General features: G+C 40.8%; 1 protein-coding gene across 2 annotated transcripts; it reads right to left on the reverse strand.

Moving 5' to 3' along the window:
* Positions 1–284: 284 nt before the first annotated feature.
* Positions 285–5737, reverse strand: LOC102822239 (NTF2-related export protein 2-like). Of its 2 annotated transcripts, none has more exons than XM_006871034.1 (5): positions 5652–5737; positions 4546–4630; positions 3481–3567; positions 1689–1833; positions 285–466 (listed from the first exon to the last, which is right to left on the reverse strand). In XM_006871034.1, the coding sequence occupies exons 1-5, from the start codon at positions 5735–5737 to the stop codon at positions 285–287; spliced, it is 585 nt and encodes a 194-aa protein (XP_006871096.1). The 2 variants fall into 2 exon arrangements, with proteins under 2 accessions (XP_006871096.1, XP_006871095.1); XM_006871033.1 differs by having other exon boundaries at positions 5646–5737.
* Between the last annotated feature and the right edge of the window lie 7504 nt (positions 5738–13241).

Below are 13241 nucleotides of genomic sequence, written 5' to 3' on the forward strand. Positions count from 1 at the left end.
AAGAGATCATATGTGTAACATTTACTATCAAAAAGTTAGTAGTGGGATGTCTATAAGGTGTGTTGAAAAATATAAACTAACTAGCATTAAAGCTCTTAAAAGGGCAACAATCCCAACTGGGGATTAGCTGTTAGAAAAGATGCTGCTAAGAATCAAGCACGTTAAAGACTTCCTTTTAGCACATACTAGTTTTTATAGTGCGTGTACAATTCAATGGATTGAAGTCACATACATTTCTTTTGATGGAACTGAATGGACTAAAGGAGAATGAACCTTTGCCCCCTTTAACTACTAGCCCAATCCTGAAAGCGGAAGCAATCACTTGCAATCTTCCACACGGTGTTGGTAGGAGTGGAGTGAGCAGTCAGGAGGAAGTTCTGGTTGAAGTAATGTTGCTTGTTTCCATCAAACTTCACAGATCCACTGGTCACAACAAGAACTGTGGTCTGGGATGGAGTAGCTTGTTCTTAATGCATCAAAAAAAAAAAAAAAAAAAAGTCAGTTTCTAGATATAAATACGCAGCTATTTCAGGCCTAAACTTCATTGTTTATGATGTAACACTAAAAGAATGGCTTCAAAAACTTCCTTTACCTTGAGCATGTACTTAGATCCAGAATCAGAAAACTAAATAAGGTATTAAAATTATTTTCCAGTCTGGAAAGATCTTTGGATCTCAAATTTTCAAAATAAAAAACTTAAATCTAGCATAAGTCCATTCACTTGCTATATGAATATTTAATTGGGTTTTTATTGATGCTTATTTACATTTTGAATCTGAAGTTATCCTTCTTTTCAAGAATTGCAAAGGGGGAAAAAAAAAAATCACCCTAAACCATTACTTAACACACTTGGATAAACTGCATCAACTACCTGTTTTGGAGCTCTGGTGTGGTGCTGTAGGACAAGCACTGCTAACCATAAGGTCGGTGGTTAAAACCCACCACCCGCTCCTCCGAAACCCGAACAAAGGGTAGCGATGAGTTGGAACTGACTTGAGGGCCCTTTAACAACAACAAAGATACTAAAAGGAACCCTGTGGTGCAGTGGTGGTTGTTGTTACGTGTCGTGCAGTCAGTTCCAACTCACAGCGACCCTGTACAGGGTTTCCGAGGCTGTAAATCTTTACGGGAGCAGAAAGCCTCATTTTTCTCCCGTGGAATAGCTGGCTAACTAAAAAGGTTGGCAGTTGAAATCCATCATCCATTCCATGTGAGACAGATGTGGCAGCAGTCTGCTTCTATAAAGATAACGGCTTTGCAAACTCTGTGAGGTAGTTTTTTACTCTGCCCTGTAGGAACACTATGAGTTGGAATCAACTCAACTGCCATGGGTTTTTAGAAGATACTAAAAGACATTAATAAGAAGTATGGTGTAATTTTTCTCTGGAGACACTCCATTGCATAGCAGGCAACCATCTATTTAGGGAAAACATAATCTCTCATCTCCATTAACAAAAATTACAGTCTTAACTGTTAACAAGTCAGAATTGCATACTCCACCAAAACCTACTAGCAGCCCTCAGGAATAAGAAGCATCAAAGTTGGATTAAACAGCGGAATTTTTCACTTTCATAAAATATGTAAAGACTTCCATCAATAAAAGTGGCTTATTCTGCTTTGGGTATAAAAGCTCAGTGTAAAGGAACACAAAACCATAAAAACAGTACCTCGGAAGACCCTAATCTTACCATGAACTGGCTGGCAATCTAACATATTGACCTGGAACTCACTAGAAGGCAGCATCTCAAAAAAATTTGCCAGGGCTTCCAACCCAGTGACAACATTTCCATTCCATATTAAAGTGGCCTTGTCCAGATACAGCCTGGTTAGTACCTAAAAAGAAAGGAAAAAAAAAAAAAAGAGAGAGAGAGAGAGAGAGAGAGAGAGAGAAAGATTTGTTTTGGAGTAAGCATTTTGTAGAAATGACTAAAAGGGTTACAGACGGTATAAAAATATTTTATAGTTCAGACCTGGTGACTCAATGGTTAAAGACTAGGCTGCTAACAGAAAGTTTGGCAGTTCAAACCCACCCAGTGGCTCCACAGAAGAAAGGCCCAGCAATCAGTTTCCATCAAGATTACTGCCTAGAAATCCCTATGGGGCAGCCCTATTGTGTCACATGGGTTCCTATGGTGAAAACAGACTCAAGGGTTTGTTGTTGTTGTGAAGTGCCATCGAGTCGGTTCCAACCCATAGCGACCTTTAAGTGTTGTTGTTATTGTTGTTAAAGCAAAAGAAAGACTTTTGATGGTTTGTTTTCTTGATTAAAATAAATCTAATGGCCACAAGTTCCAAGCACATATAGCCCCAAACCAGTTGTAATCTCTTTCCCTTTTCTATAAAAGAAATTCTGAGAATTAACGAAGTTGTCAATCAAGCCCTTCCTTGTACTTCACTCTAGTGTAATCCAAGTAAGAAAACTTGAATCATTTAAATGTTTGAATGCACGAGCAGGAATCAGTTTCTCTTCACTACTATTCCATCAGCATACTTCAAACATTAACACAGTTAACAGGAATCATACATATTTGCTTAAGCAGAACCTCTGATAAGACAAATAAGTTAAGGCCCAGACACAGTAAAATCCAACAGTTAATTCTTTGGGGCAAGAAGACACACTACTTAATTCTAAAATTTAAGCTGGATGAATTGTTGTTGTTGTTAAGTGTCCTTGAGTCGGTTCCAACCCACAGTGACCCTGTATAGGGTTTCCGAGGAGCAGCTGGTGAGCTTGAACCGCTGACCTTGCAATTCAAACAGCTTTGCAGTCTGGCGCATTAACCAGCACCACACCAGACTTGGATGAACAGGCCAACATATTTTGACTCTGGTAATGAACTATGTTGTCTTATTTATTATTATTTAAAGCAACAAGTCAGAAAAGATAGTCAAGACAAGGCAGAATGAAACTGTGCCCTGATTTCATCTAAGTAGCAGGATCCAAAGGGTTCAGATAAGAGACCTAGGCAAGGTTCACTAGAGGTCATGCTGAAATAATTACTTAGATGGTGTGTATCAAGGACAAATCACAACCAAAAGAGCTGATGAAGCAAGAACTTGGTATGCTGAAGACAAAAAGGACCCAAGCCATGTACCTCCTTCTGTTAATGATATCAGAAATTATCTACTAATACATGAATAGGGGCCAATCAGGAACCATTTCCTGTAAAGGAGACCTTATCACAAATACTATATATATATATTTTTAAGTGATGGGAATATTTAAATAAATATATGTTGGGCCCCATGTTAAGTGCAGTATTTAAATTAATTCCTACTTACCACCCTAAAAAGAAAATGAGGTTAAGAGAGGTTATAGTAAGTTGTTCAAGGGCGAAGCTGGGATATGATTCTAGCGCCCACACCCCCATGTGGTTTTAAAGAACAAGTCCACAGTTAGCACTTCCACATACCAGATGAATGATTGGCTAAAAAAAGAACTGGTATTTAATACACAGTAGCAGACTCTGTAACACTCACCCTTCTTCTTTTGTCCATTGTCTCATAGTAAATATTGACAAATTCCTCAGCAGCTCTACAGGCCTGATCTACATAAGTTTTAAAATCCTACAAGAAAAATATCAGAAGTATAGACAACACATTCCTCCAACCCAACCACCTACAAACACAAAACCCCCAACAGAAGCTGACAAGTTATTTCAACCATTTTGTAGCTGTATTACGTAGTCTATATTCTTTCCTATAAATGTTGGCATTTTAAAGATTAGGCCTCCAGGGCTTACTGTTTTTTTTTTGTGTGTGTGTGTGTGTTTTTAATTTCACTATTTCTAGTGATAAGGTCTCCTTTACAGGAGTGAATTTGAGTTTTCGTTAACTCACATGCAAATTTGTCCTGTGTATGTCAAATAAGTACTTCAGATTCTCACTATTTTACAATATGCACCTGAATCAAAAGGAAGCTACCTGAACCTTAAATAAAGGTAAATTTGCCAGTAAGCTAGTAAAACTCAAGCCCAGAAATTGCGACCAAACTCAAAAGCTGCTGAATTAGGGGGTAGGGGAAGAGGATGAAGTTCAAAGAATTACATAGGAAAATACATAGTCTAACTACTTAGAAAAATCTCACATTACATAAACATTCAGGAGCATATGTAAAGAATTGTAAAACCCAAGGCAAGAAATTCAGATTGCCTTTTTCTTATGCAAAAGATTTAAGTACCTTCTTCCCCAGCCATATACCAAGCCCAGCCTATCATTAGAATTAAGAGCAATGAATCACCAGTTTCATTTCCTTCTCAGGTCAGCTAAAGTGATTTTTAGCGAGGGAGGTAGTCGAGAGGTGATGCCAAACCATGAACAAGCTTCAACACCCTCTCCTCTCCCTAGTCACCTCCGCAGGCTCCTTCCCGACACCAGACAGAAAATACCTAGACCGCAGACGGCAGAGGGGAGGGGCTGCAGAGAGTGGGCTCCACCCCAGAGCCCGGATTCGCCACGGGCCCACGTGACCAATAGCCCGGGGCCCCGCCCCTAAACCACCCAAGCCCTGGCTCCCAGGAACCCGGTCACAGAATGAACACTCACCACAGACGAGGCCATCGGGGAGCTCAAAGCAGCGTGATCCCGCAGTGGCGGCGTCACTACTTCTTCACGTATCCGCGGCCCTCGGCTTCGGTATGATCACATATTTAGGAAGAGCGCAAAACCCGCCAAACGCACAGAATTCTCTACCCGCCCATTCTCTTCCGGAAGTCGCTTGGTCCGTTTTATAAAGCACCCCGACGTTCCAACTTTAAGTAGTATCTCCCTTCAGTTCCGACTTCCCCCTCCCGTCCGTCTTACTTAGTCGTTTGCGCTTTATTCACAGTACTCGGTTTAAAAAGAAAAATAACATTGCTTTTGCAAACTGGCTCCATGAAAGCATCCAATTTTCCAATCGCGCGCCCAGGGACAGCAGAAAAACACACCATTGAAAGGATCCAATGAGGGGGCTTATTTGCTCCAGAGGGCGGGGCCAAGGCCCGCCGAAAACCAATGAGCAACGATGAAAGCTACAGTGTCGGTAACCTAAAGAAAAGGGGGTGGGGCTAGGGTAAAAGCGCGCAATAATGACTGCGCATGACTTTAAAGTCAAGAACTTTAGCGTTTGGGAACATTCTGGAAGAATGGTTTCTTACTCAATTTGTCCCAACACCTCAGTGAATTTCTTGAAATTATTATTTGACATTGAGCTAGCCACAGTCAATGGAAAAGGCCCCTTGAGTACCTCCACTGTGATAGACATTTTTAAGTTTATTGAAGACGCCAAACGAAAATTACGTCTGAAGTACAACTCATAGCCTTTTCACCAACGAATTAATTCGTCCAAAACCTACTCATAATAGCTCAAATTTTATTGCGGCGTAACCACTTGCGAGGTATTTTTTTCCAAGCATTTTGATCCATATTCCCTTATTTATTCCTTAAAATAACCGTGAAGTAATTGCTGTTAGATGATCATCTCCAATTTAGAGCTACGAAGAAACTGAGGAACAGAGTGGTTAAGCCGTTTATCTAAGATCGCAAACGAACCCGGATTCAAGAGGAAACAATTTCATTTACCCTTACAAGTGGCTTCCCACAGCCTTGAAACCACTTGTTAAAAAGACTTTGACGCCAACGGCTATCGCCACCGGATCTCTTACCTCCACTGGCTGCTGTGTGGCTCCTCATAATAGACAGCCCTCCGTTCTCTTGTTCTGTCCCTATAAGACCAATCTCTTTTGAATCTCCTCATACTTCTAATCCTATATTTCCCCTGGATCGCCTTCCTATAGCCTCTCACTTGACCAGCTCCTAGTGCAGCTTATTCTCTAAAATGCCGTCTCTCGCTTCTATGGCAAGTCTCTTACTGATGTCACTTCCGGGGACTGTTTCTCGCTTAAAGCTTCCTTCCGCCCACGAGACTACAGTAGATATTCTTATGCTAATGATTTTATACTGATGGTCTCACAATGGCGTAGCTCTCACCCACACCCACCCACAATCTCTTCTCAGAGCTTTCTTGCTAATCAAGAACACATGGGATCCTAAAACTGATAAGACTCCAAAATGTACACTAATTATTTCCTTTGCAGGTCCAACCAGTGTCCATATTTTCTAAGTCATCTACGCTGTACTCGTAGAATTTTTTTTTTTTTTACCTCCTTCCCATCATCAAAATTCATTTTGTAAGTATTTATTAAGCACTTACTGTGTGCTTGGCATTGTGCAACTTTCTGGATATGAAGCTCACTCAGTGTAAAGGGAGTGCCAGACGACAGAGGAAACTTTAATGGATTCTAAGGAGCCCTGGAAGAAGCTCTGGTAAGAGTAGTGGTTACGAATCGGGCTGCGAACCGCAAGGTCAGTAGTTCGAAACTACCAGCTGCTCCGCGGGGAGAAAGAGGAGGCTTTCTGCTCCCGTAAAGATTTACAGCCTCGGAAACCCTACAGGGTCGCTATGAGTCGGAACCAACTCCAAGGCATATAACTACCACCACCACCACCACCAAGGAGCCCTGGGCTGCTAACGGCAAGATCAGTGGTTGGAATCCTTCTGCCGCTAAACTGTAGAAAGATGAGGCTTTCTGCTCCCTTAAAGATTTACAGCCTCAGAAACCCTATGTTGTTGTTAAGTGCCGTAGAGTTGGTTCTGATTCATGTTGTTAAGTGCTTTCGAGTTGGTTCCGACTCATAGCGACCCTGTATAGGATTAGAGTGAGGCTACAGGAAAGTGGGAGTCCTGGTGTGGCGCTGTGGGTTAATGAGGCAGAATGCAAAGTCATTTGAACTGCAAGGTCAGTCAGTGGTTCAAGCTCACCAGCTACTCCTTGGAAACCCTATACAGGGTCGTTATGGGTCGGAATTGACTCGATGGCCCTTAACACCACCACCAACAGAAAAGGTGAGCCAGGAGCAATATATGATTGCGATTTTGGAATTCTGTGTAAAAATTAATTGCCTGACACAGATTCCGGGTATGGCGCTGTGGGTTAATGCTCTGGAATGCAAAGCCGCTTTGGATTGAAATGTCGGTGGTTCAAGCACACCAGCCGCTCCTCAGAACCCCATGCAGGGTTGCTATGGGTCTACTGGACAGCACTTGACAACAATAACAACAATCGGGTTTCCGAGGAGCTGCCGGTGAATTTGAACCGCGGACCAGGACTCCAGAAACCCTACGCAGGACAGCATACAGCTACCACCACAATGAATTACAAAGAGCGAAATTGCCCAGTTCCTCCTAGTCTCTAAATTAACTTCTTCATTTCATTCCCACTCCCCTTCATTTTTGTTCAGATCTGTATGAATTCTTTCATATTCCGTTACTCTCCCAAATCATTTTTCTGACTGCAATGAATCAATCACTCTTTCTGTATCTCTATGCTCTCTCTCCCCTAAACCCAGATTTCTACCTTGTTCACTCTATTCCCTTTTCTCCAAAATTCTCCTTATCTTGAAAGATCCGCATTTGTCTGACCCCAGGTTACCTTTCCATACTTCATTCTCTTTGTTCACCAACACTGGCAAAATTGACTGCTCTTGTTGGCCAGATATGAATCAGATTTACTGCTTTATTGATGGTTGTTTTTCTTTATTGAGGACTTACAGGATGTCCAGCATTTTAAGTGATCTTACGCAATCTTCAAAAACCCAGGAGAGGGAGGTATTATTATTCAGATTATTAATGGTTATTAGAGGGATATATTCCTAATACATTATTCTTAATATATTCTCATTATGAAATACTATATTATTACTATTAGAAGTCCTGGTGTGGCCCTGTAGGATAAGTACTGGACCACAAGGCCAGTTTGAACTGCAAGATTGGTGGATCAAACCCACCAGCCGCTCCTCGGAAACCCTACGAGTTGGTTGCTATGAGTTGGAAGTGACTTGACAGCACTTAACAACAACAACAACAACAACATTATTATTACTGCTATTAATAATATATTATTATATTAAGGTTACTATGAGTCGGAACCAACTCTACGGCACCTAACAACTCTAACAAGAAGATAAATTTCAAGGGAGTTAATAAAGCATTTGGTCAAAAATAAAGTTTGAGGTGGTTGAGTAATTTGGCCAAGATGACACAGCTAGTGAAGATGGAATTGCAACCCACAACTGCCTGACTCAAGAGTTGTGGCTCTTAGACATTCTGTCCTGACCAAAGACCTTTATCCTGAACATTTCTGATCCTGAATTATAACCTGTTAACTTTCCCAATGAAGCGCATAATTTCTGAGTTCAGTGTGACCATTGCAATGGATTATTGAACCCAGTAGAGAAACACAGAGTGCGGTGGGAGGGATGTTGGTGTCAGAATCTGTAAAGAAGGGTGGAGGGTGGAGGCATGGCTAACCTCAGCCTCATAGGAATCAACCTTGGGCTGATGCTGAGTTTGATTCTCTTTCCCTGCTGGTGAAGTAAGAGGAGGTCAGACTCCATTCCCACACACCCTCCCCTGCCCCCAATCTATCTACACAGGTATACTAGTGAAGTCAAAATGTATTGCTTACTAGGGTTCCAACTCATGCATTCATAGGTTTATTCCCCCCAAAATGTGTTCAAATATTTCTCTACAATCAGTGGATGGCAGACAAGTTCTCTCAGTAACACATTTGTCTTTGTTGTTATTAAGTGTGGTTGAGTCAGTTCCAATTCATAGTGACCCTATATAGGAGCGGCTTGTGGGTTTGAACCACCAATCTTGCAGTAAACAGTCCAGTGCTTATCCAACAGTGTAACACTTGGCCCATAGTCTCTCTCTCTCTCTTTTTTTCTTGCCATTTTTAAATACAACTTTATTTAAGACATTGCATTTCCACTTTATTACAGTGATAATAAAGTGTAATGTTACTTCCTTTCCCTATGCTCATAACTCCATATTCAAGTATTGAGAATGCCCAGAAATTTAGTACAGCAGTTCTAATGATTAAAACTGCTATTGAATGTGTTGCAAGTTTGGGTCCTTCAGTGTTTTACTGTGGAACAATGCTAAGGTATCTATGCTCAGATACTGGCTTAATCAACCTCCTCATTGGTGGGTCTAGAAGACGCTACCAGATGGAGGAGCTCCACCACCAAGGAAGCCACCAGGCATTCCTCCACACATGGCTCCCACACTCTGGTTTAACTTGGTAATGATGGGGTTGCAGACTTTCTCCCTCCAGTTTCTCCAGTTCTTTCTGTTGATGTTCAAATTTCTCTATAGTCTGATTCTTATCAAGTCAGTTGATAATTTTATTAACATTTATCAAGAATCTTCTGTTTGTCTTCATCATTGATCTTGCCTTGAAGTTTTTCATCTTCAACTGTTGCTTTCATTTTTAATGCATAGGATTCAAGTGAATTTTTAGAGGACGCCTCATCCTGCTGTTTGTCATCTTCAGCTTCAGTTCAGGAACTTTTCAGCTTCCTGAACCATTTGTTCAATATCTTTTTTATTCAAGTGGCTCTTCTCGTTAGTGATGGTAATCTTATTCTCTTTTCCAGTACTCTTATCCAACAACACCACACTAGGAGTTCATCACCACTATACTTTTCCAAAAATATTTCATCAAACCTTAACAGAAACTCAGTACTCCTTCACCCATAACTTTCATTCCCTCCACTCTTTTGGCTCTGGTAATCACTAATAAACATTTGCATTTGTCTATTCTACTATTTCATATAAGTGGGCTGATACAATATTTGGACTTTTGTGTCTGACTTACTTCATGCAGCACAATGTTTTCAAGGTTCATGTATGTATTAGAACAACCTTTATGGCTGAAATAATATGCTGTTGTATGTGTACACCACAGTTTGCGTATCCATTTCTCTTTTGAATGACACTTAGGGTGTGTCTTAATTTCTTAGTCCTCTCTAGGGGGTGGGAAGAGGTGGGCTATCACAAGTAGCTGGCTTTAAGAAACAGAATTTGATTTTCTCAGTTTGGGAGGCTAAAATTTCAAACTAAAGTCTCAACCACATTGATTATTTCTCTGGGTCTCTCTCAGTTTTGTGTGTCTGTGGACAATCCTTGGTGTCCCTTTGCTTGTAGATGGGTCTTTCTGTGGTGTCTGTTTCCACCTTGTGTATCTCTGTATCTTCTGCTCTTTTTATAAAACACCGTTAAGAAATGAGTAGGTTTAGTTACGAATCGGGCTGCAAACCTTAAGGTCAGCGGTTCGAAACTACCAGCTGCTCCGCGGGAGAAAGATGAGGCTTTCTACTCCCATAAAGATTTACACTCTTGGAAACCCTGTACAGGGTCGCTATGGGTCGGACCCGACTCGATGGCACTTAACAACAACAACAACAGGATCCACTCTATGCTGGTATGACCTAACTAACATGACAATAGAAAGCCCTCTTTCTAAACTGGGTTGTGTTAACAGATACAGGGGTTAGGACCACCACATATTTTAAGCGGAGGAGGACACAAATTCAAACCATTGAGAACAATAATTCAGTAACGGACACTGGTGTACATGTATCTTTTTGAGTCCCTGCTTTCAAGTATTTAGCTAGAAGTAGAATTGCTAAGTGGTATTGTTGGCATGAAACCATTTCAGGAGTCCAATCAGCACTGAAGGCATTAGCGAAAAACAAGGGTCCAGGGATGCCAATTAAGATGTTTCAACAAACGAATGCAACATTAGAAGTGCTCACTTATCTCTGCCAAGATAGTTGGAAGAGAGTTACCTGGCCAACCAACTGGATGGGATCCATGTTTGTGCCTATCCAATAGTCAAATAGATCTAATAAAATTCAAAAGCCACCAAACAATATCTTTAATATCACATGCAAGTAAAAACTTTCAGAAGATAATTCAAAAATACATCTACAAGGAACTGCCAGATATTCAAACCAGATTCAGAAGAGGACATGGAATGAGGGATACCATTGCTGATGTCAGATGGATCTTGGCTAAAAGCAGAGAATACAAAAAATATGTTGACTTTTGCCAACATAGGCATTCAACTGTGTGGATCATAATAAATTATGAATCACATTGCAAAGAACGGGAACTACAGAATGCTTGTGTTCATGCGGAATCCGTATATAGACCAAGAGGCAGTTGTTCAAACAGAAAGAGGGTTTAAAGTCAGTAAAGATGTGTGTCAAGTTGTATTCTTCTATCATACATATTCAATCTGTGTATTGTGTAAATAATCTGAGAAGAACAAGAGAATCAGGTATGCAGGAAGACTCAATAACAACCTACCATATGCACTAGACACAACCTTGCTTGCTAAATGCAAAGAGGACTTAAAGTACTTGCTGATGAATATCAAAGACTACTGCTTTCAGTATGGATTACATCTCAAGGTAAAGAATACAAAATTTCTCACAATAGAGCCAATATCATCACAGATAGAAAAAAGATCGAAGTTGTCAAGAATTCCATTTTCTTGGATCCACAATCAATGTACATGGAGGCAACAGTCAAAAAATCAAATAGCATATTTATTGGGCAAACTCTGCTGCAAAAGACCTCTAAAGTGTTTAAAAGCAATGATATTACTTGAGGACAAAGATGTTCCTGACCCAATTGATAGCACTTTCAATCACCTCATATGCATGTGAAAGCTGGACAATGAATAAGGAAGACAGAGAAGCACTGATGATTTTGAATTATGGTGTTGCTGAAGAATATTGAATATAGTTCCACTCATGAATTGCCAGAAGAATGAATACATCTGTTTTGGAAGAGGTACTACCAGAGTGCTCCTTAGAAGGGAAGATGGTGAAAACTTTTTCTCACTTACTTTGGTCATTTTATCAGAAGAAGGACATGACACCTGGTAAAATAGAGGGTCAGTGAAAAACAGGATGACCCTAATTGAGATGGATTGACAAAGTGGCTGCAAAATCGGTCTCAAACACAGCAATGATTGTGAGGATGGTACAGGGTCAGGCTGTTTTGTTCTGTTTACATTAGGTCACAGAACTGAGTCGGAATCAACTCAGCGGCACAACAATAACATAGGAATTCTTTACGTTTCTGAGTAACTACCAAATTTTTATCCTCAGGAACTGCAGCATTTTAAATTTCCACCTGCAATGAAGGAGGTTTCAATTTCTCCATGTCCTAATTGACACTTACCAGTTGCTGTGTTTCTGATAATAGCCATCCTAGCGGTTGTGAGGCCCTATTTAATTGTAGTTTTGATTTGTACTTCCCTGACACCTCATGATTTTGACCATCTTTTCATGAACTTAATGATGATTTGTATACCTTAGGAGAAATTACAGTTTGGATCCTTTCTCTACTGGGTTATTTTCTTTTTACTACTGAATAATAAGAACACTTTTTATAATCTAGATGGTGGTGGTTATGTGCTGTGGGGTCAGTTCTAACTCATAGCAGCGCTGCATAGGGTTTCCGAGGCTGTAAATCTTTATGGGAGCAGAAAGCCTCATTTGTCTTCCATGGAACCACTGGTAGTTTCAAACTGCTGACTGTGAGATTAGTAGCCAGACTCGTAATCACTATGCTACCAGAGCTCCTTATAATCTAGATAAAGGTTCTTTATTAGATTTATGGTTTGCAAATATTTTTTCTGGTTCTGTGGATTGTCTTTTTTTTTTTTTTTTTAATGTTTTATTGTGAATTATGTGATAGTTTAGATGGAAGAACATTAGCTTTACATTCATCCTATCGTATATCATTACATTGCCATGGTTACAATACCATCTATACATCATCAACCAACCAAATGGTACATACACTCCACAAACCTGCCCCCCTGGTTGTCAGCACACAGATCTCTCCCTCTCTGGGTCTAGAATTCCCAGCCACTCCATCTCTCCCCGGCATGGTCTCTGCCTCCATCTCTGGCGTCACTGTTTCTCTGGGTAGGGTCCCGCACTCCGCTCTTCTCCCTTGATGGTCCCAGGGACCTCCACTCCTGGACTGCAAAGTCAATCACTCCCCTTTTTTTTTGCTACAAAACGTCTACCTTTACATTTCCAACCCTCACAGTCAGTCCTGATAGTAATTATTCACTATTGTACCACATGAGTGCTATCCACATCTCCTTTCATCAGTTCCCGCCCAGACAGATTTGGATACTACTCAGTGGAGATTCTGCCTTCCTCCACACCCTCTGGATCTAGGCTCCCTCTTGAAAGCTTGTAAGCCACTCACATCTAGTCTTTGTAAACCTCCCCCCGCACCCCCCCCTGCCATTTTGGATAGCCAATGTCCAAGTTGCCCATCCCTGTCTATGTTGTTTGTCATTTTACTTTACATAATGTCATTT

This window comes from Chrysochloris asiatica, unplaced genomic scaffold (assembly GCF_000296735.1).
Source record: "Chrysochloris asiatica unplaced genomic scaffold, ChrAsi1.0 scaffold00159, whole genome shotgun sequence".
Taxonomy (NCBI): Eukaryota; Metazoa; Chordata; class Mammalia; order Afrosoricida; family Chrysochloridae; genus Chrysochloris; species Chrysochloris asiatica.

What these genes read in the sequence shown, in the direction of transcription:
- LOC102822239 (XM_006871033.1), bottom strand. Translation starts at nt 5,737, where the DNA reads ATGAGGAGATTCAAAAGAGATTGGTCTTATAGGGACAGAACAAGAGAA. An exon ending in CCACACAGCAGCCAGTGGAG is followed by an intron (nt 4,631 to 5,645) that starts GTAAGAGATCCG and finishes ATCATACCGAAG; the next exon opens with CCGAGGGCCGCGGATACGTG. An exon ending in CAATGGACAAAAGAAGAAGG is followed by an intron (nt 1,834 to 3,480) that starts GTGAGTGTTACA and finishes CTTTCTTTTTAG; the next exon opens with GTACTAACCAGGCTGTATCT.